General features: G+C 36.7%; 2 protein-coding genes across 2 annotated transcripts in view; both read left to right on the top strand.

The window, feature by feature from the left end:
- Nucleotides 1–25,007, top strand: part of LOC127865092 (uncharacterized) — an 83,183-nt gene that overhangs the window by 23,641 nt on the left and 34,535 nt on the right. The gene's annotated exons all lie outside the window — the stretch shown is intronic.
- The window catches only part of LOC127865095 (uncharacterized), a 96,741-nt gene that overhangs the window by 53,751 nt on the left and 17,983 nt on the right, over nt 1–25,007 (top strand). Inside the window, exons 2-4 of the mRNA XM_052404993.1 lie at nt 7,720–9,484; nt 9,978–10,144; nt 11,919–12,003. Coding sequence (XP_052260953.1) covers nt 8,348–9,484; nt 9,978–10,144; nt 11,919–12,003 — 1,389 coding nt within the window. The 5' untranslated portion in view covers nt 7,720–8,347. The remainder of the gene's footprint in view (nt 1–7,719; nt 9,485–9,977; nt 10,145–11,918; nt 12,004–25,007) is intronic.

Genomic DNA, 25,007 nt, shown 5'->3' with positions numbered 1-25,007 from the left:
GTTCTTTTTTTAGCTCATCTATTTTTTGAAAAAAAATTATGAGCTATTGTCATCACCTTGGCGTCGGCGTCGGCGTCCGGTTAAGTTTTGCGTTTATGCCCACTTTCTGAGAGTATCAATGCTATTGCATTCAAACTTGGTAAACTTACTTACTATCATGAGGGGACTGGGCAGGCAAAGTTAGATAACTCTGGCGTGCATTTTGACTGAATTATGTGCCCTTTTTATACTTAGAAAATTGAAAATTTTGGTTAAGTTTTGCGTTTAGGTCCACTTCTTTCAGAAAGTATCAATGCTATTGCATTCAAACTTGGTACACTTACTTACTATCATGAGGGGACTGGGCAGGCAAAGTAAGATAACTCTGGCGTGCATTTTGACAGAATTATGTGCCCTTTTTATACTTAGAAAATTGAAAATTTTGGTTAAGTTTTGTGTTTAGGTCCATTTTATTCCTTAAGTATCAAAGCTATTGCTTTCATACTTGCAACACTTACTAAATATCATAAGGGGACTGTGCAGGCAAAGTAATGTAACTCTGACTGGCATTTTGACAGAATTATGTGCCCTTTTTATACTTAGAAAATTGAAAATTTGGTTATGTTTTGTGTTTAGGTCCACTTTATTCCTACAGTATCAAAGCTATTGCTTTCATACTTGCAACACTTATTAACTATCGTAAGGGGACTGTGCAGGCAAAGTTATGTAACTCTGACTGGCATTTGGACGGAATTATGGGCCCTTTATACTTAGAAAATTGAAAGTTTGGTTAAGTTTTGTGTTTTGGTCCACTTTACCCCTAAAGTATCATAGATATTGCTTTCATACTTGGAACACTCGCAAACTATCATAAGGGTACAGTAAAAGGACAAGTTGCATAACTCTGGATGTCATTTTTACGGAATTATGGCCCTTTTTTGACTTAGTAACTTTGAATATGTGGTTAAATTTTGTGTTTCGATCCACTTTACTTCTTAAGTATCAAGGCTATTGCTTTCAAACTTCAAATACTTTCATGCTATCATGAGGTTACTGTACCTGGCAAGTTGAATTTTACCTTGACCTTTGAATGACCTTGACTCTCAAGGTCAAATTATGAAATTATGCTAAAATTGCCATAACTTCTTTATTTATGATTAGATTTGATTGATACTTTGACAAAACTACTCTTACCTGACATACCACCAATAGACTCCACCTAAACCATCGCCCGTGCCCCCCCCCTTTTTTTTTTTTTTTTTTTTAAGATCATCTCACAAATGACCACCACACCCTCACACTATACCCCCCCCCCCCACCCCACCTCTTCCCCAATTTTTTTTCCTTTTTTTCGCATTTTTGGAAGATAATGTAATAAATGTCCACACCCCCACACAATGCACCCCTCTTCACTCCACCCCTCCCTCCTTTGTGATTGAAAATGAGAGTCCCTTCACCTTTAAAAAGAAAATAGATGAGCGGTCTGCACCCGCAAGGCGGTGCTCTTGTTAAGTACATGTTATTATGACATCGTGTTATATAATATGTTGTTATTACATCATTGCCTATATATTAAAGCCATTAAACATTGTGTTTGTTTTGCTGGAAAAAAAACGAGTATATCAACGTACAGTCCACTCTCGTTATCTCGAAGTCGGCGGGAACAAGAAAAAATATCGAGATAACGAGAGTTCGAGATATCCGATAAGGCGTTTTCAAAGAAAAAATCAGACGAACATTAACCTTGTTTTTAACATCTTAATACCTGCTAAGTGGTCTAACTGAAGCCGTCACCGTGTGGCATAATACTCTCTACCTGATATATATGCGTTTTTACGAGGCACGATTAATTTTGCTATTTAAATGCTTAAAATGACGTTTTAGGTATTACAGAATTGCATGAACACATGCGGTTATAATTTTTCTAAACTGTCGAGTAAACATCCGGTAATGTTGCTATTTAAAGTTATGATGCAATTGACGTCCAATCAAGACGAGGGTTTTCCATCTGAACGTGCGTAAATCACGTTCCGGAATACTGAACTGTACATATACAGTTTGTAGTTTGAAATGCAAAGTTAAATCGATTATTAGTCCATGATCAAATAAAAATGAAAAGCCATTTTGAGTCTTGTCTTAATTATCTTTATTACTCAATATCCCCAGAGTGACAGTTAAATTGACAGGCCTTACTCAAGTGTTAATGGCTAACGAAATAACACACGTGTGATCATTGATGCAATTAACGGATCAATTTCCCACCGCACAGTATCGGGAGCAGCCGGGCGAAGCGGGACGGTGAAGCATCAAAGACAAAATTTCTCACCTTTTGCCGACACTGGGACAGTTATTCGCACTTCGAGATTAACCACAGTAAATACATGTAAAATCGGGACTCGGGACAAAATTTTATATCGACATATCAAATTATTCGACATAACGAAAATCAAGATATGCGATGTTTATTTATATAGATAAAGAAGGAAAAACGTTGGGACATTGAGCTTACTTCGACTTGAGAATATCGAGATATCCGATGTCAAGATAACGAGGGCGGACTGTAGCATTAAGCCTTCGCAGAGTTCATTAAATATGATGATGTATAATGTACATGCATTTCTCTGGGTTTTCACACCCAAAACAAAAAAAAACTCAACATTTGATTATTTATTGTGTACTGTCCAGCGGGTGATAGTGTTTGTTCTAGTGTCTAATTGGCACTCTTTGTACGTGTTCAAACTGTGAAAAGATGTGACAATCACAGAAACAACATGATGGCGCTGCCAATTAAGTGCGAGAATGGATCAAAGGGCATTGACAAAAAATCACAGTTTGTATATATTTTTCGGCGTTTACTCAGATGGTCTCTCACAACAAAAAAACTATACAAGTCAAGGTATTATGTTTTACTTCTATCAGTTACAATACGGATACGGCGTGTTTGATATGACTTTAAAAGAAATATCAAATTGTTGGCGATATAACTGTTTTAAAAATACCAAAGAATCTTTTAACCAAAATCTACAGAATTCAATGTTCTCTGTGCTACGCAGTTTGTATAAAAAATCAATACTTGCACACTCAATACCTTGACCTTGTACATTGCCGCATAATTTTCGCGCTCTTTTGTCGGGAAATATACATGATGGCTATATTGGAAGCATTTGTAAACGTCGTGTTAACATTAACACATCGGAAGTGTGCTTCGGATTATATATTATTATTCTCATTTGGGAATTTAACGGAACATTTATACTTATGGTATAATTGTTTTGAATTGTATATTAATTTGTTACAACACTTTACGTGTCGAAAAAATGTTTTGATAATATTATGCATTAATAGCACAATTTCCAGGAGGAAAACATTTTTACATGAAGGCGTATGACACAATAAAACGTTTTTTTGTAAGATCGTATTACATTTGATCTAAATTTAAATACGCTCGTCCAAGGAAAGCTGTGTTCCACATTATGCACTGTACTCTTTACACTTCTGAAAAATGGCGTAGTCATATTGTTGTGTTAATGAAATTCTCAAACATATTACCGACATTAATGTTTAAGATTATTTTTCGTAAGTGATGTTGCAATTATGTTGGATTATTTGAAAGTTGTGAACATTAGAAAAGCGTTACGATTCGGTTTATATGCATGAAGTGGCGAATCATCGATGTCACCGATATCCACTGCGATCACGGCGAATTGTGGCAAATGGCAGCGAATCACCACAACATTGAGGGGATTTAGCGCGAAGATTATCTTGCTCTCGCACGACGTCCGAGTGACGAGTCACGTGAAATCGGGGTGATTTTACACCCAAAAAGCAAAATGCCCGCCTTGACTCTGCGAATTAGGCAAAAATCACGGGTCGCGTAGTGTAAATGTACTGATTTTGCTCAAATAAAATAATTATGATTGAAACAAGTATGTTTTCGTGTCCAGTTACATCATGGAGACTAGAGTAGGACAACTCTTGCCACTACATAAAAAACATAAAAAACGTACTGCGTTAATGCAGATGTTTAGAAAGAAGCTGAAGTTGGTTCATTTTACAAAATACTGTTTTTCATTTTGCTTTTTTTAGCTCACCTGATTGTTCAGGTGAGCTTTTCTGACCGGTCTTTGTCAGCGTATGTCCGTCTGTCCGTAAACATTTGCTCGTAAACACTCTAGAGGCCACATTTCTTGTCCCATCTTCATGAAACTTGGTCAAAAGCTTAGCCTCAATAAAATCTCGGCCGAGTTCGAAACTGGGTTGTGCCAGGTCAAAAACTAGGTCACTAGGTAAAAAAAAAGAAAAACCTTGTAAACACTGTAGAAGTCACATTTCATGCCCAATCTTCATGTAACTTTGTCAAAATGTTTGCCATGATGACATGTTGGTCGAGTTCAAAAGTGGTTCCGGTCCGTTGAAAACATGGCCCCCAGTGGGCAGGGCAGTTTTCCTTATTTGGCTATAGAGAAACCTTGTAAACACTCTAGAAGTCACAATTTTTGCCCAATCATCATGAAAGTTGGTCAAAACATTGGTTTTATTGATATCTCAGACAAGTTTGAAAATGGTCCAGATCTGTGAAAAAACATGGCCGCCAGTGGGCGCGGCATTTTTCTCTATATGTTTATAGTGAAAACATGTGAACACTCTTGAAGTCACATTTTTGGCCTAATTTTCATGAAATTTGGTCAGAACATTTGTTTCTTTGATATGAGAGTTGAGTTCGAAAATGGTTCCGGTCAGTTGAAAAACATGGCTGCCGGTGGGGGGGGGGGTAGTTTTCCTTATTTGGCTGTAGAGAAACCTTGTAAACACTCTAGAAGTCACAATTTTTGCCCAATCATCATGAAGGTTGGTCAAAACATTGGTTTTATTGATATCTCGGACGAGTTCGAAAATGGTTCAGATCGGTGAAAAAACATGGCCACCAGTGGGTGGGGCATTTTTCTCTATATGTATATAGTGAAAACCTGTTAATACTCTAGAAGTCACATTTTTGGCCCAATTTTCATGAACTTTGGTCAGAACTTTTGTTGCCTTGTTATGAGAGTTGAGTTCGAAAATGGTTCGGGTCAGTTGAAAAACATGCCCCGGGGGGGGGGGGGGGGGCAGTTTTCTTATATTTATGTAGTAAAAAAAAGCTTGTGAACACTCTAGAAATCACATTTTTTGCCCTATCATCATGTTACTTGGTACAAAGATTGGTTTTTTATATATCACATAATTTATGCCATAATTATTGCCCTTAGACTGTCCAAATGTTCATTATATTATACAAAATCCTTGTAAACACTCTAGAGGTCACAATTTTGTTTCAGATTTGATGAATCTTGGTCATAATATTTATTTTTGTAAGCAAAGTTTGATGTTTGGTAAGGGGGGGGGTCAACTAAAAATATAGATCACAAGGTCAAATCTTACAAAAACAAAAACACTCCATGTGCCAGAGTTTTGGTTCAATAATGAAAAAACTTGACCAGGATGTTTGTCTGGACAATATCTAGGTCAAGTTTGAAGTTAGGTAAAGATTGAATGAACGGACTCCTCTCAGGTGAGCGAACTAGGGCCATCTTGGCCCTCTTGTCAAACATTGTGTCCAGCGTTACATCATTGACTTTTAACCAATATAAATTGTCTGTTTTTGCAAAATGCCTTAACAATATTTTTTTTTCAATTTATTAAATTGTAGGACTTCCCACAAACTCAGCACTGAACTAAAATTTTGTGGTAAACACACCAGCTTAAAATTCACAAAATGTTGGACACCAAGCTATTTATGATGTAACCAAAAAGTGCTGGAAGGAAAAGCCGGGCTTACTTCATTTAAAAGAGTTGCTTCATTAACAAGGGATTATGGCCATGAGCCCACACATTAATGTTCATTTAAATGGTTATAGCCCAGTGTTTTTTATGGCAATTTCGGGGCCGAATGCCGATATTCGGCCCCATTCCGCTCAAAAAAGAGTATATATTTTCCCCCTATTTTGTAAAAAAAATCCTCTCCAGATGTAAAAAAATAAAATATTTTTGTTTTAGAAAGAACTGTTTCATAATCATGATTAATATATCTCAAATTTATTTCATAAATACCTAACAAAGTATATAACTATAATTTATATGATTTTTAATTATTATAAAGTGTTATATTAAATTAGATTAGATTTTCCCAAATCAGTGAACTTTTAACATGAATTGCATTTTTCTTCCAAAAAGGCCAGGAAAAGGCCTGATGTATCTATATTGTGTCAATATTTGTTGATAAAAACATTCCAATTTGGTCCATTTTATTGATAAAAAATGCTCAAATTTGCCATTTAATCGATTTAAAAAACTCAATTAGACTCAAAATGGCTAAGAAAACTGAGACTTTGCATGAAGGCTGAACTGTCTGAAACTAATGTTGAAAAAATCGTTGATATATATTTCAGAGAAGGACAGAGACATTCTGCTGTGAATATTATATTCATACAAACATGTGTATTCATATAATAAATATCATTACATATAAAAGAGTGAATTTTTAATTTTTCCCTTTTCCTAAAAAACGACGCATTTTTTCCCCTTTGGACGGGCCTCGCCACCATTCCCCTATAAGTGAAAAAAAAAACACTGTAGCCTCTAAACCTATAATTTTGTGCACCTTAAACTTCAAAGGCATATCTTTCATGAAAGATCATTAGACAATAACTAAACTTGATATATACTTTATGATTTATCTTTTATTTAACAAATAACGAGTGAAATATGTTGGTTGTCAGCTAATAAAAATGGAGTTACATACATTTAAACATTCATGTACATCGTAGTCTGCGTCACACAGAATTACCCTATAAGATAGTGCACCGATTTTAATGACGTCATAGCAAGGCCCTGGGATGTGTTTATAATAACCGATATATGTTTTTGTGAATATATGTTTATTTGTTTTAATTATGTGTTGTTTTAGATGAATTTCTTGAATAAACTGTATTGAACGGAATGGTTTTAACCAAACTGGTCTTCATAGAAACAAATGAACTGTGATAACTGTATTCAGAGGTCTAGATAAAGTGTATTTACTCACAGAAAATAGCTAAATAAAATTCTATTCATAAAAGGGGCATAAAAAGCTGTCACCCCTTCTAATGACAGTTGTTTTGTGACAAAATCCCAAATGGACGCAGTGAGAACATTTATCACAATAGGCACAGATCACGACCTGAACGTTATGGTCTCATGTCATCATTTGGGGTAAAATTTTCCCTGTTTTAGTTCTGCTGTGTTTGTCCGACAGTGACGCATAAATTGAACAGAACAGAATAGTATATTTTTTACTTAAGCATGTGAAGCTCATCGTCGTTAACATGCATAGAAATAAGTAACAGCATGCATTGAAGTACACACACAAAATTGAAATTGATGTAATAAAAAAAAATATATATATAACTATTGCATGAGTGCCAACTTGTGCATCAATGTCATGCTGACTTCTAATTATTTGTTAGACTTTTTCAATCTCTACAATATAGCTTAAGGAGATCTTAAGTGCCAAGATTTAACATTAATTAATATACATGTATAAAGGCAATAAAAATGTGGCTTTATTGTATACACAATATCCATAATAAAAATAATTTATGCCACTTTAATTTTTACTAGGCATAAAACTTGGAATCTTAAAAATTGGAAAATACTTGTCTTAAGTAAACATTTATCAACAAGAAATTGTATTTAAAGAATGAATGTTAATTGTATTTGTTTCAGCTGTTGGGTCCTCCACTGGTGTGATTGGTCAAGTACAGGTCATAGAGACTGAAAATGGACCAATGACAGTTATCTTTATGGAGGAGGGGGCAGAGTCCTCCGATTTCTCCACACAAACTGCTCAGCAAATGGGCCTTCTGTCTGGAGACGACAATGTGCAGTACCAGTTCATTCAGGACGGAGAGAACTACACAACTCAGGTGTACGAGGCTGGTCAGGAGAGCATCTTGACTACATCCACGGATTCCTTGCTGACGGGGATGGATGTTACACAGCAGCAAATTACAGATCAAACGCAGTTCGCTGTGTCGGATACTGACACATACTACATTACAGAAACTGGAGAGATAGTGAAAATTGAAGGTTCTCTGCTGGACTATGGTGAGGGGCAGCAGGGCTTTATCCAGTCAAATCAGGCATTTGAAACGCAGACCACTATGTCAGCTGATGCATCTCTGGTCACTCGAATTCCCACTGTGGTCTGTGAGTCGACTGTTGTAACTTCTCAAACAACAATCCCAGATTCATCCAACATTTCAGGTGTGTTTGAAGACCAGACAGTTCTGCCTGACACTCAGACTGTTTTGCCAGATACAACAGTTCACACAGGAGCACAGGATAACTTTGAATGCACAGCAGTCAAAGTTCCTGCAGTACAAATTCAGACTGCCAGTACTTTTACATCGACAGGGGGCAAATCACTTCTGTCTACAGGCATCAAGCAACCGCCCATTGCATTTACCAATACTGTTGTTCAAAATCCAACTGGAGCAACAAGGACAGTCCAGGTGCAGAGACCCGGCCAGCAGTCGACATCCTATCCAAAACAAAGTCCGATTCAAAGTGGGGGGGGGCCTTCACAAGCTACATTAATCCTACCCATTTGACTCAGAAAATTAAAACACAACCAATTACCTACCAAAATCATAGCAAGCCAATTCAAAATACTGTCACTGTTAAACCGAAGGAAGTCACAATTCAAACTGAATACAAACCAACAACATACCAACAATCAGTTCAACCGTCGAGTGTACAGACTATCCTTTCAAGCCCAGTTATTACGTCAAACAAAAGTGTCAATACCCAGACAAAATATTCAGCAAAGGTGTCATCAACAAGATTGCAGCCTGCCGTGATTAAGAAAATAGCTGTTCCCCCAAGTCAGCAAATTGGAACTCCAGCAATTAACAGACTTGTGAAAGTTCCAGCCAAGCAGAACAAGTTAAACCAGATCTCTGTTACTCAGCAGCGTGACAGAGAAGTCAAACATGCGTCTGATATGCTCTCAAATGTCATCCATGCTGTGGACTTTAACCTGCCTGGTGCAAAGTCCATACCTGCTGCCTCACCCATATTGAAGCCAGCTGTTGTCTCTAAAGCCACTACAAGTATGGCTAGTGTTCCATTTTCCACTTCGGCTGTAAGAAATAGTGGACCAGTCACCACATCAGTGTCAGACCTGGACATGTTGTCCATGGTTACTCAGGCTTTAAATTCGGGGTCGCTAGATCAGCTGACTGGATCCCTGGACATTACAAACATGGCGAGAACCGCTGTTCAGCAAACTGTAACTTCCCACCTGGAGACACCATTGTTGAATCATATGGGGAAGGATACTGCAAGTATGGCCGATACTTCCACAATGGATATGGATGATGTGGATTCCTCACTGGCAATGGATACCCACCAAGATGTTCCCAGCCCTACTGCCATATCCACCACATTTAAGCATACAGAACAGACAGTGTCTGGAGCACATGCCAATGTGAGTGAATTGTTTGTTGTATTGGTTTCTTAAAATGGTTATCTTATTGTCCTACGTTTTATTTCTATAGTAGAATAGTAAATGTTTTGAAATCTATTTAGATACATGTATATAATATCTAATGAAAGAATTAAATTGTACATTTTTCGTATAATCTTTCATTTGCTTTAAAGTGGGATAGTTGTCAATGGCATGTTCATATAGTATGTAAACAGCTAAGCTTGCGAGAGAAAGTGAGAGTTTGTTAACTCTTAAAGTGCTGGAACCAAATTTTGAAGGTCTTGCAAACAGTTTGGATCTAGATGAGACACCACAGAACGTGGCGTCTCATCAGGATCCAAACTGTTTGCTATTCTGATTGTATTTTTTGAAAAAAATCTAAGAAAATGCTAATTTTAGAAATTCAGCAGACGACATTTTAGCAGATGACAAATTTCCCAGCATTCAAAGGGTTAATGGAGATCTGTAAATAATAAAATCCCGCCTGTTTCAGGGTGCAGACGTGGAGCCCCCAGCACTTCCTGACAGCACGGGATCTGAGCAGGCCAGCCCTAGTAAGACTGATGTCAATGACAAGGTTACAGTTAATGAGACAGCCAGTGCCATCAAGCCTGTCACTGCAAGTTCCACAGTGGAGAAACCCAAGATGAAGAGTATCGAGTATGTGCATTCAGTATTTACTGATAAAGAATATATTGAGCTACAAGATTGCCTTCAGTGTTAATGAACATCAAAGTAAGCCCTTCAGTTACATTATAACAAAGTGCAGCAAAATTCCAAGTAACGGGGTTATATGTATCTTAAAGGAAAAAAAATACTTTTGCTATCAGTTGAGTTGCTTGTCATGACTCTTGGTCTTAAAGACTTTCATTGTTGACAGCCAAATATTTCAAACCTGACCAGAGCACAATGTGGTTATGGTGAGCTTTTGTGATGACCTTTTTTCCATGGTTCTCTGTGTGTTGTGTTTTGCCAACATTTACACTGTTGAAGTAGCAATTTTTGTCCAATCTTCCTCAAACTTGATCAGAGCATTTGTTCTTATGAAGTCCCTGCCAAATTTCAAAATGGCTCTGGTTTGTTGAAAAATACATCTGCCAGAGGTCGGGGTAGTTTTCTTTGAATGGCAAATGTATACATACTAAAAGTCTTTTTTTTTATCCAATGTTTGGTCTGAATATTTGTCCTTGTGATAGCTCTACAGAGTTTGAAACTGGGTCAAGTGAGGTTAAAGGTACCATCAACCACGACGATGAAGAAAAGAAAAGTTGTAAAGTACAGTAATTTGTTACAATTATTAGTTTACATTGATTAAAATATCAGGACTGGTGTATTACATTACTTGAAAAAAGTTGTAAAGTTTTTATATTTTCAGTATATTCAGTAATAAATTTTACTGGGTACTGGTTCCAGGTAACTGCCAGTTAACGCCAGTAGATTGATCATCATCATCACATACTAAACCCAGGAATGCAAATTGTGCATACGTAGTGAATTGTATTTATTATATATAAAATGACCAATCTACTTTGGTTATTTATTGTGTGTATATGGTTATGTCACCTATTTTCGCCAAAAGTTTGACTTCTTCTTTCGATTTCACATCGCAAAATTTTAGTACCGAATATAATGAAAATATGAACTTTTTTCAAGTAATGTAATATACCAGTTGAGATATTTTAATCAATATAAACTAATAATTGTAAAAAAAATAAGATATTTAAAACTTTTCTTTTCTTCGTTGTCATGGTTAGACGGTACCTTTAAAACCTAGGTCATTTGGTTGATTTAAAGAATAAGCTTGTTCAGGCTCTAGAAGTAGCGTTTTAAGTCAAATCTTCCTGAAACTCTTGTCAGAACATTTGTTCTACCGGTAAAGATACCTCAGCTGAATAAGGAAATAAAAATGTGAAAAAACAACATTTTTAATTATCATGTACTTTTATTATCCTCAAATCCACTTTCTGAGAATAGTTCCTTTGGGTCTCGTGTCTTATCAGCGATTTGTTTTTGTCCTATTGGGAAAATTACCCGTACCGGTCCAATTGGGAAAAATTGAGTAGTGAAAACCTCAAAATTTGGAAAAATTGAGTTGTGAAAACCTTGAAATTGTGAAAATACCTTGTGAAATCTTCAAATTGGGAAATAATTGTATTTGATTTTTTGCTAACAAATAACTTAAAATTGAGAATAACTGATGTCAAGTTGTTAATATTATATTAACTAAGGTTCCAGCGAAAGAGCTGCATAAGTAAATTAATTAAAGTTCATTTAAAAAAAAAAAAACCTTCATTTGGGAAATATGTAATTTTCCCCAGATTGGGAAAGTGCTTTTTCTGGTACTATACAAAGAAGGTAAAAAATCGCTGCTTAAGGCACATTGCCTTCATGTTTCCTTTATGAATAAAACATTTGTATATTTTTTTTTCTTCAGTGTTCCTGACTCAGATGTTACCATTGAGCTGTATGCAGATGGTACCCTGGTGACTAAGGACCGTGCCGGAACCAATTATTCAAAGGTACTAAAGGAAGATCTAGGATCTGGGTCCGTATTCACCAAACAAATCCTAGAATTAAGTCTAAGAATAAAGGAAATTCTTTAAATTGGAATATTCATTAATTGCTTTAATTTTCACTCAAACTTGGTATTTACCACCTATATCTACAGCTTTCTGTGCGTAGAACATTTTTCAAATGAAATAATCACCAGTGGAAGCCTGCATAGATTCAAACGCTGGACCTATCTTTCTTGGTTCTAAGTATATTCTTTAATGTTAAGTCTAAGAATTGGTTGGTGAATACGGGCCCAGGAAAGGTTCAGGGTGCTTCTCAAAAGGGGTAGGACAGAATACAGATATATGATATTTGATCAAATGTAATAGCTTTAACGAATGTGTTGGTCAAACTCTTGTTATTAAGGCTTTAAACCAAGGGCTTATAATTTGTCATTATACCCCCCCACAAACAAAGTTTTGGGGGGTATATAGAAGTGAACTTGTCTGTCAGTCTGTCTGTCTCTAATTCAAGTAGTTTTCATCCGATCTTCCCCAAACTTGGTCAGAAATTGTATCTAAACTTGGTCAGAAATTGTATCTCATAGCTAGGACAAGTTGGAACATGGGCCTTGCCGGGTCTAAAACTAGGTCAAGGGGTCACTTTGTGCGCAGGCCTTGAAGTTGACGGTCGGGCGAGTAAAGTTTGTTAAATACTCGACCGACCAGGCTAGTGCTGTTTTTCAAGTTGAGACATATAAATTCAGTTTCAGAACACCTGCCACATCGATAGAAATTGCTAACAATTTTTTGAACGAACAAAAAATAGGTTTAGTACACAAAGAAACTGCACTTTCGTTTTGACAATGAAAAATGACGTCACGGGCACAGTAAAAATAATTCTTGAAATCGGCTGCGCTCTTTTCTTAGGTGTCAGTGCTCTTAGCTAATCAATTAAGAGTGAAAAAAACAGTTCAATATATCGGTCATTCTGTGAAGAATAAAATTTCATTTTGATGTCAATATCAATTAAAAAAATACTACATAACTGGTTAATTATAAAACTTCTTATATTTAACTAAAAAATAAACAGATTTTTTTATATATTAATAAACAGAATGATTCGTGATCAGATGCCTTAGCCAAAAGTTACCATATTGTAACAATTTGTCAATCAAGCGTGTCTTTCAGTAATAGTTCGTCTGAAATATTAAAATTCAGCATGGAAAAGGGTTCTATTTTAAAATATCTGCAAGGTGGTGGAGACAGGGAACAGAAAGAAAGGTCATCAAAACGAGAAGCGAAAAGTATTGAGGAAAGGAAACAGGTGCATTATATATTTATTATGCCCCCCTTCGAAGAAGAGGGGGTATATTGCTTTGCTCATGTCGGTCGGTCCGTCCGTCCGTCCACCAGTTGGTTGTCAGACGATAACTCAAGAACGCTTGGGCCTAGGATCATGAAACTTCATATGTACATTGATCATGACTTGCAGATGACCCCTATTGATTTTGAGGTCACTAGGTCAAAGGTCAAGGTCACGGTGACCCGAAATAGTAAAATGGTTTCCGGATGATAACTCAAGAACGCATACGCCTAGGATCATGAAACTTCATGGGAAGATTGATCATGACTTGCAGATGACCTTGATAGATTTTGAGGTCACTAGGTCAAAGGTCAAGGTGACCCGAAATAGTAAAATGGTTTCCGGATGATAACTCAAGAACGCATACACCTAGGATCATGAAACTTCATGGGTAGATTGATCATGACTCGCAGATGACCCCTGTTGATTTTGAGGTCACTAGGTCAAAGGTCAAGGTCACAGTGACCTGAAATAGTAAAATGATTTTTGGATGATAATTCAAGAACGCAAATGCCTAGGATCATGAAACTTTATAGGTAGATTGATCATGACTCGCAGATGACCCCTAATGATTTTCAGGTCACTAGGTCAAAGGTCAAGGTCACGGTGACCCGAAATAGTAAAATGATTTTCGGATGATAACTCAAGAACGCATATGCCTAGGATCATGAAACTTCATAGGTAGATTGATCATGACTCGCAGATGACCCCTATTGATTTTGAGGTCACAAGGTCAAAGGTCAAGGTCACGGTGACTGGAAATAGTAAAATGATTTTCGGATGATAACTCAAGAACGCTTTTGCCTAGGATCATGACACTTCATAGGTACATTGATCGTGACTTGCAGATGACCCCTATTGATTTTCAGGTTACTAGGTCAAAGAATAAGGTCACAGTGACAAAAGTCGTATTCACACAATGGCTGCCAGTACAACGGACAGCCCATATGGGGGGCATGCATGTTTTACAAACAGCCCTTGTTCAAGTTATGCTTCAGGCAAACTAAAAGTATACAAACTTGCAAAAGGCAATAGCTAAAAATCTATAGGAGGTATGGTATGTTTCCTTTGCATTGCACTTCTCAATGATATTTTTCAGTATAAAAAGTTCATAGACACTATAATTCACAGTTTTTTAGGTTATGCTTATCACAAAACTTGGAGATCAACTACACATATTGTGTGCTAGTTAATACTTACTCGAAATCTGTCTTTCCTTGTTTGAATGACAGAAAGGGCAACTTCATCCCTATTTGGATCAGCTTCGCGAACAGATTTTTTGCCTTTTCGGGAAGCCGGACCTTTGCCCTTTCCTCTGCCCCTTCCTCTGCCACGAGCTGAAACATTTTGTTATATTTTATAAAAATAATTGGATGAACATATTTCTTGATTTTGTGGTGTTTTCTTTTTCGTACCAATTGACATACGACTATGTATGTCCTATGTATTTAAAAGTACCTTAAATTTTCTTTGAATTTAAGTTTTCACCTACAAAAAAAAACAAACTTAGTTGTATAGTAATTATTTTTTTTACAAATGATGCATGTAGCAATAATAATTCACTGCTTTTGAATAAAGTTTGAAAAATTGAAAAGGCATGTGTACAAAATATTTTGTTCACGAATTTCAGTATATGGTGAAAACCAGAAGTCGAAATGACCTGCCATTGCCAACTATAAGGGGTCCAAATGAAAATTCTTAGGGTCAAAACACTCAAGTAATTTTAAATGTGTTCTTTTCTGAATGTTTAATATTTTGTTATAGCTTATTTGTCATATTCATGGTTAAAACAATTTCAAAAAAGCATTATTTGTAGCAACAAAGATCATTTCTTGTCATTTTGGAAGTAAAATGATGTAAAGCTATTTTTGTGCAGGATTGAAAACGGAAAAAGCTGTAGTTTACTTGCATCAAAACGCAGGTTTCTGCTTCAATGAAATCCCTGTTATTGTCCATAAAATTGACAAAAAGGGACCACCGCCAAGTTTTTTTAAGCAGCTACCTATATATACCTGGTCATTTCTTGTCATTTTGGAAGTAAAATGATGTAAAGCTATTTTTGTGCAGGATTGAAAACGGAAAAAAACTGTAGTTTACTTGCATCAAAACGCAGGTTTCTGCTTCAATTGAAATCCCTGTTATTGTCCATAAAATTGACAAAAAGGGACCACCGCCAAGTTTTTTTAAGCAGCTACCTATATATACCTGGTCGAATTGGGCTCTCTGTGGCACTGTGCTTGGGGATGGTTTTCTTTGGGAGGCTCTCCTTTTTCCTAGACGCACAGGACTGTCAAAAATGCTGTTTGAGCTTGATGATGACGTCTAAAGTGAATATTGAAAGATAACACATTTTAATGCTATTTGAATCAGGTGACCAAACTTTGTGGCACTTGTATTTGTAGAATGCATGCTTCGTCTGACAGCTTTTCTAGTTGTACATGTTCATACTTTTTCAAAACAGATATTTAATTGCACCAAATTCATGAAACCATATTTATTAATTACCAACTTGCTCTACTTTACGGGTATATAAACGATTTATACAACCGCTAAATTTGACGATGCCTATGAAGAAGCATTTTTCTAGACATAACAGTTTTTTTATGCCCCCCTTCGAAGAAGAGGGGGTATATTGCTTTGCTCATGTCGGTCTGTCGGTCGGTTGGTCTGTCTGTCGGTCCGTCCACCAGGTGGTTGTCAGACGATAACTCAAGAACGCTTAGGCCTAGGATCATGAAACTTCATAGGAAGATTGATCATGACTCACAGATGACCCCGATTGATTTTGAGGTCACTAGGTCAAAGGTCAAGGTCACTGTGACCCGAAATAGTAAAATGGTTTCCGGATGATAACTCAAGAACCCTTATGCCTAGGATCATGAAACTTGATAGGTAGATTGATCATGACTAGCAGATGACCCCTACAGATTTTCAGGTCACTAGGTCAAAGGTCAAGGTCACGGTGACCCGAAATAGTAAAATGGTTTCCGGATGATAACTCAAGAACGCTTATGCCTAGGATCATGAAACTTGATAGGTACATTGATCATGACTGGCAGATGACCCCTATTGATTTTCAGGTCACAAGGTCAAGGTCACAGTGACTTGAAATAGTAAAATGGTTTCTTGATGATAACTCAGGAAAGCTTATGTCTAGGATCATGAAACTTCATAGGTACATTGATCATGACTCGCAGATGACCCCTATTGATTTTCAGGTCACTAGGTCAAAGGTCAAGGTCACAGTGACAAAAAACATATTTACAAAATGGCTGTCACTACAACTTAGAGCCCATATGGGGGGCATGCATGTTTTACAAACAGCCCTTGTTTTAAATTCAATGTCTGAAAATATATGGACAGCGACGTGAATTGACAGTTGCAATAAGTTTCTTTAAAATTAATATGTCTGCAAAGTCGCAATTACAATCAAGGCAAAAGTTAAGTCAAGAAAATGAAACATAAACTAAAGCAAGTATGCGTGATGCAATTCCATGTAAAACAAAATATTGTAACACAAAAATATCTTACCGAACTCATGTTGGCTTTCTTTGTTTTCGAGGAAATTGTGTTGTTTGCCCTACGTCATCTATATATGCGTACTTCACGAAAGAAGCCGAGGAACATCGGAGATCGCGAAAATGTACGGAAATTGCAAAGATGTAAACATTTCTTCAAATTATGAAATGGGTATATCTTTCATAACTCTTGACAACGTTGCACCTAAGCTGTGGTATTATCATTTTTTATGCAACAGTAACTGAAATTCGTTAGAAAATAGACCAGTTTTTATGCATAATAATTGGATTTGCCACCTTATACCAGGCTTTAAACAAATATATATTACTCTATCCAACTTTTCAAAGCTGCGCATAAGATATGATTTATAATGACATTTGTGGCAATCAGGAATAGTAATTTGCTCCGGACGGTCATAGGTTCATACATTTTAATATAAGGGTTAAAAATCGAATATACGATTATATATTCGAATAATGACAAATGAATATTCAAATATCATTTCCAGTATTCGTTCCTGTCCCTTATTACAATGTAAATAGGCTGTTGGATTGTCATGACGATATTTAAGTTTTGTTGATTTTTATGATGCACATTGAAATCACAAGTTGTAATTGTTTGAATTGATTTAATATGCAGTTTTTTGGGGGGTTGTGGGGGATTGGGCCTTTAGCCCTTATGGGGGGGGGGGGGGGAAATTTACGCGTGATTTTCCACTTTGGGGGATTTGTTTACTTACTCTCTCATTATTACATTTGTACATGTTTGCACTATATTCATTTCTTTTTTTTCATAATTTAGTATGTTTGACAAGATTAAGTTGAAATAGAATTGAGATATTATAATCATGAGACACGTCTTTCTATTAAAAAAAATATTTTTTTTTTAGGGGGAATATTTTGGTCAGGAAAGGGGAAAAAACAGTCTAGTTTGGTGGGGGAAGACACCAATATTTGGCGTCTGTTATATAAGGTTTAAAACCCCTGATATATAAGGATCCATTGAATTTGAAAATATTTCTAGTATTTGTGTGTAATTGATGATGATAGGCTTGGTGTAATGAAGGGAATAAAACATAGTTACAAGTGAAGATTAAATATTAAACACTGAACAGAGACCACTTTCCCTTCAAGTGGCTTCACTTCTCCCTAATTTGGACTTGCTTCTCCCAAATTTCAGCTGTTCTCCCTCAAATTTAAACCTTGGCTGCATGAGCCCTGGTGTTTATCATTCATATGATTAAGATAGATACCCGTGAGCACAGACTTTGTATTTTTACTGGTAACTACTTGCTGCTGAGAATTACACTTTTATTGAACTGCTAAACTTAACAATGTTAAAACTGAAACTGAAAGCTACGACGGAATAAAAGTTTGAAACCTGGAATACTGATTTGTTTAAAATCTTATCCCCCAATTGCAGTCTATATAAAACGACTGTTGTAGTCCTTTCATGATAATGTCACTGTAAATTAATTCATTATTTTCTGGATATGAAAAATTTCCTCTTGCTATGACATTTTTAAAGTTTCATAGCCACATTGTCTATGAAGACGAAAAAGTGAGTTTTGCAGACTGGGTTCAGTCCAATTGTGATACATTTTGCTATCTCCGGTCTTCTCCGCAACATAGGCCTTGAAGTCACAATAAACTAAAAGCCTTAACAAATTCAATGAGAAAACAATTACTTTTTCACAGTTTTGCCCGTAGACACATAGTATTGACAGACCTGTACGCTGAAGCCAACCCCATATCGAAAGTCAACCAGAGTCTTGACAGACCTGTATGCTGAAGCCTACCCCGTATCGAAAGTCAACCAGAGTCATAACATATTTATGTCACGCTATAAATCAAAGAAAGCTCTTTTTTTTATACATTTCTTCATATATTGGTGAATGAATATAAATTACTGCATCGGGGATTATTTTAAGGTTCAAAGGTTTAAAATGCATCTTACAATATATGAAAAAAACTCTCATCAGTCTGAAATTTTGACGCCATTGTCGCTTTGTCACTTGACGAGTTTTCATTTGGATACTTTCGGATCGACCTTGACATTATTTGCTGAAATTGTAAACATTACTTTCGTTTTCTGAAATCTATTATTTGTGATAAACAACTTACGTCTGGTGAATTATGACTGATTTCAGTGTGAATCAGGTTTTAAATAATATTTACTTTGAGTTTGTATTTACACTACAATTTGTTTACAAAACAAGCCAGAATAATCTAAAATACTGGGAAATGTCATTCTGAATTTGAAAACCCTTGAGCGCATGGTATGTTACTAAAAATAGAAATAACGTCATATGACCGTGAAATCTCGGGAGATTCGCATTTCAAGTAAGTCTGTCACATCGCTGTTTTTCTCGATATGTTAAAGCAGAATAGATAAATTTAAAATGATTAAGATAGTATTTTGTGAAAGATTATATCAGTTAAATGTGAAAAATGTCAATCTTTCAGATCGAGTGGTTGATTTGGGCCAATAACTGCATTTAAAAGCTGTTTTGGACTGGTCTTTGGTAACTGTCAACTTTTCTGGAATTTCTGGTTGACTTTCCTAATGGGGTTGGTCCATAACTATAAAGTCGCGTCAGCCAAAAATCATAAAAAGCGACATTTAAAGTTATGGTAGCCAGAACTACCTTAAAACCATACCTTTTCTTAAAGAACATTGCAAACTAAGTTAATTGAAACAATAACAAAAGATAGGTATTCCAGTATGTAAGAAAGAACTCGACGCAAATCAACTGTCACTGTTTTAAGGCCTTGTTCTTCTTGAATGCTCTGAGCTTTTAAAAGTATATCCATACAGCTCAGAGTTCTTCTTGTTAACCTATTTTTATACGCCCGTATAAAATACGGGACGTATTATGTGAAACCCCTTGGCGGGCGGGCGGGCGGCGGGCGGGCGGCGGGCGGAAGGCATCACTTTGTCCGGACTCTAATTCAAATTGTATTCATCCGATCTTCACCAAACTTGGTCAGCAGTTGCATCTAGTTGATATCTAGGCCAAGTTCGAATATGGGTCATGCCGGGTCAAAAACTAGGTCATAGGGTCAATAAGTGCATTTTCAAAGGGGCCACTTTGTCCGGACTCTATTTCAAATTGTATTCATCCGATCTTCACCAAACTTGGTCAGCAGTTGCATCTAGTTGATATATAGGCCAAGTTCGAATATGGGTCATGCCGGGTCAAAAACTAGGTCATAGGGTCAATTAGTGCATTTTCAACGGCGCCACTTTGTCCGGACTCTAATTCAAATTGTATTCATCCGATCTTCACCAAACTTGGTCAGTAGTTGCATCTAGTTGATATCTAGGTCAAGTCCGAATATGGGTCATGCTGGGTCAAAAACTAGGTCAAAGGGTCAATTAGTGCATTTTACTTTGTCCGGACTCTAATTCAAATTGTATAAATCTTATCTTCACCAAACTTGGTCAGTAGTTGCATCTAGTTGATATCTAGGCCAAGTTCGAATATGGGTCATGCCAGGTAAAAAACTAGGTCATAGGGTCAATTAGTCCATTTTCAACAGCGCCACTTTGTCCGGACTCTTATTCAAATTGTATTCATCCGATCTTTACCAAACTTGGTCAGTAGTTGCATCTAGTTGATATCTAGGTCAAGTTCGAATATGGGTCATGTCGGGTCAAGAACTAGGTCATAGGGTCAATTAGTGCATTTTCAACGGCGCCACTTTGTCCGGACTCTAATTCAAATTGTATTCATCCGAAACTTTTAAACAACTTTTTATCCTGCGTCAAAGTGGTATGGGGGTATAAGTCACATTCAGTGACAAAGCTCTAGTTCAAGTTGAATTCACCAAACTTGGTCAGAGGTAGTATATAGATTATATATCAGTCAGGTCTGATTGGAGACATGCAACCGATTAACACATGCAATATTTTTATGCAATATTTTTATCCAGTTTTATTTTGCGATATTTTCATCGGGTTTATTTTTTTCGCGATTTTTGAAACGAGTTATTTTTAACAACATGTTTATTGGTAAGTTTCATTTTTCAAAGAACAATTAGAAGAAGAAAGATTAAAGTATGAACCATATAGGATGATGGTTGATCAAGCAGAAAAACAACGAAATCAAGAAGAAGATATGCAGGACATATGGGATCAGATTGCACCTGTTACAGAAGACACAGATGGCTTTAGAGATCAGACTGTACCACCTCCTGTGAGCTTAGAGGACCAGTATGATATTGGTCAAGATCTTGGATTACCAACATCAACATGCCATCAAGAGGAGATCAACAAAACATATGAAATGCCAGATGCTGAATATAGGAAGCATATGAGGTCATTGAATAGAGAACAGATGGAATTTGTCTATGATACTATGCACCAGTTAAAAACTTCAGACAAACCATTGTATCGATTCTTAAGCGGCGGTGCTGGATGTGGAAAGACTCATGTATCAAAAGCCTTATATCAAATGACTGTGAAATACCACAATAGTATACCAGGAAAAGACTTCTCTGCTAACCCAGTTTTGCTAATGGCACCTACAGGGAAAGCTGCCTACCACATAAGAGGGAGTACCATTCACAATGCCATGAAGATAGCAGCAAATCAGAATTTAGTACACAGGTCATTACCATCAAGTACACTGAACACATTCAGAAATCAGCATGGTGATATTAAGATCATCTTCATTGATGAAATATCAATGGTTGGCTTTCGTATGTTCAATTGTGTCCACCAGCGATTACAAGAATTAAAGCAGTCCAAAGAAGATTTTGGGGGCGTGTCTGTTGTTGTGATAGGAGACCTCTTTCAACTGAAGCCTGTCCAAGACTCTTACATATTTCAACCTCCTGGTAGTTCATATCTGCCCCTAGCAACCAGCTTATGGGAAAAACATTTTCAGATGTATGAACTGACACAAGTGATGCGCCAGCGAGAATCTCTCATTTACTTAATAGACTGCGAGAAGGTAACCAAACGCCCAGTGACCTTCAAAATCTGGAGAGTCGGGTTGTCAGTAGACAGAGTTCCTCATACCCTCACGATGCACCGCATTTGTTTGTCACCACAAACGTGTAGATCTCCACAACTATTCAGCTTTACATGCCCACCAGCAACCAGTTCATGAAGTAAAGGCCGTTGATAGAATTGTTGGAACTTGTACAGAAGAACTAAGGAAAAAAATTCTTGATTCATTTGCACAAAAAAAGAATGACCAATTACATGGTGTTGTAACATTGGTTGAAGGTGGTACATATGATTTGACTGTTAATATGGATACAGCTGATGGCTTAACCAATGGTGCCACTTGCACGATTATGAAGATAGACCGTAGTAGCCAAAGACCTGTTGGTCCTGTTTGGGTCAAATTTCAGGATAAGGATGCCGGTCACAGCTTACGAGCAGGTTTCAAATCTAAGTCTCCTGACAAGACTTGGACGCCTTTGATGCCAGTTTCAAGACAGTTTCAGGCTGGATACAAAGGTGCTGCGCAAGTACATCGTCTTCAATATCCTCTTCGACCTTCAGCTGCTAAAACAGTGCACAGATCACAAGGTGACACCTTACAGACAGTCGTTGTGGATCTAACATCAAGTAGAAAATGGGATCACATGCATTATGTCGCTCTTAGCAGAGTTACCAGCCCAGATGGTCTACATATTCTAAACTTAGAGTCAAAAAAGATATCCATCAACGCAAAGGTCAAAAAGGAAATGGAGCGGCTTAGATCTAACAAGTTAAAACCAACATTACAGTTCCTGTACAATGTTCCCCTCCCCCACAAGATTGGCTTTCTGAATGCGAGGTCACTTCACCGCCACATTGAAGATGTAAGGTGCGACTTCAGTCTGCAGTGCTGCAATATCTTCTGCTGTTGTGAAACCAGGTTTACAAGCAGTGACACAGAGCTCAACACATCCATGACTGGTTTCTATCAATATAGACAGGATGCACCTATGACAACAAATACCAGACCAGCCCATGGTATGGTTGTATACAGCAAAACACCGGTGACTCCACTTGATGTTTCCATGAAAAATGTTGAAATGATTTTAGTGGAAATTTTTGACACTCAAGTCTTGTTTGTCTACAAACAGCCCTTGACAAATAGTGCAATGCTGCTCAATGCACTGACTGTTGTAGTAAATGAGCACATGCAAGGTCGTGATATTGTTATACTCGGTGACTTCAATGTTGATTTCAGTAAACGTTCACCCCAGCAAGATGCCCTGCAGAAATTTGCTTCAGACTATGGCTTACAACAACAGCTCTGTGTCCCTACCACAGACTATCACTCAACAATAGACTTGATCTTCACGAATATTATAAATGCGCAAACTGGTGTACTTGAAACGTATTTCTCAGACCACAAAGCCATCTGGATTGGGATGTAATCACCCCAGCAAGATGCCCTGCAGAAAATAGCTTCAAACTATGGCTTACATCAACAGCCTTGTGTCCCTACCATAGACTATCGGTCAACAACAGACTTGATCTTCACGAATATGATAACTGCGCGAACTGGTGTACTTGAAACTTATTCCTCAGACAACAAAGCCATCTGGATTTGGATTTACAATCAGAATGTAAGTTGAATAAAAGCATTTATAGAGACCCATTACCTAAAAAAAAAGCAAAATCCATTTATTCCTTAAAAAGGTTTCAAGTATGTGTTATAGGTTATTGTAACTTACATCATGTCCATTATCATCGCAATTGACCCAGCCAAAATGCCTTATACAGGTTTATGATTATCAATTTAATACACCTCATTTACATTTATCATCCGCTGAACACTTATCGAACTTGATAGCAATAAAAACCGCTATAAGCATCTTATAAAGGTGAATTACAGACAGCCTTGGTATTCATGCTGATATAAAATGTAAAAGCAAACAGTATTTAAACATTCAAACCAAATATTTATTTCAGTTTTTAGGGAACTAATTTCAAGATAAGTAATATCAGTACAGGAAATACTGCCATTCTATACCTATGTAGGTCTAAACAATTATGATTTAAATATTGTGTTTTAGAGAACAAATGAGACTAAGTGTACACTTATTGATATCAATGCATATATATGAATATATCAGTTATATAAGTTGTTGTTGTTTTTTTTGCTTATTTCCAAAACAAATACATCAATCATCAGTGTATCATCTCCAATGGCACACGAATCGGGCGTATATTGCTCCGTCATGCGGCGCTCTTGTTTAATGTAAAAAAATAATATATCATGTATGTCCAGTGCTCTCACTGCTGACAGACATTATTTATCATGTATGTCCAGTGCTCACGCTGCTGACAGACATTATTGCCAATGGCGATTATTTTATCCAACTGGCTATTATTTCTTAGAATTGTCTAGAAAAAATGGTGATTATTTTATTCGACTCCATAACAAAAATTGCCTCTACAAGTTTTCCGGCGAGTGCGAAACGCATGTAAATTGGGCAATCACGCAGGAAAAATCAATAATGAGATAACTGTATACACACTCCACCCTGTGTATCGTCATACACATGTCAATTAACTTCAGCAACATCGCGACCTAGGGCGTTTTTCTCATCAATCAGTGTCCAACAGAAGTGATATATTTCGGAAAACTTCTTTAAACTCCCTGTACTTTACCAATCAGAGCTCCAGATAAGAGGCGTATCTGCGTATTTACGCATTGAATAATTAAAAAAACGCATTTAAAATTGGCCCAGTACGTAACAAAACGCAATACAAATCTTGGTACGTATTTCAAATCAATTGAAGTGCGTAACTTTATAATCCAGTTGGGTTTTTAGTGTAAGTTAACCTTTGAATCAAAACTAAGTCAATCAAAATAAGCTTGTATTAAAAATGGCGGCCCATCATGTTTGTGGATCAAAAAAGGGATGTTTTAAGCGACCAGCGGCTTCTGCGAAAATAATTTAAAAGAAAATCTGTTCTTATCGTCATTTAAATTCATACTGTTTGAATTTAATAATATAAATAACAAATAATAATATTTATAGATTAAACACGCTATTTACTTTGTCAGTTTGCTATGGAAATGGAAAATACCCCTAAATATACATAAATACCTTTTATGGCTGTAACAAAGGAGTAAAATACGCTTAAATAATAATATCAGGGGGTGAAATACCCTTTAGACTAAATCCTT

Source organism: Dreissena polymorpha, chromosome 1 (genome assembly GCF_020536995.1).
Source record: "Dreissena polymorpha isolate Duluth1 chromosome 1, UMN_Dpol_1.0, whole genome shotgun sequence".
Classification (NCBI taxonomy): domain Eukaryota; kingdom Metazoa; phylum Mollusca; class Bivalvia; order Myida; family Dreissenidae; genus Dreissena; species Dreissena polymorpha.
This window is presented reverse-complemented; position numbering and strand designations above follow the sequence as displayed.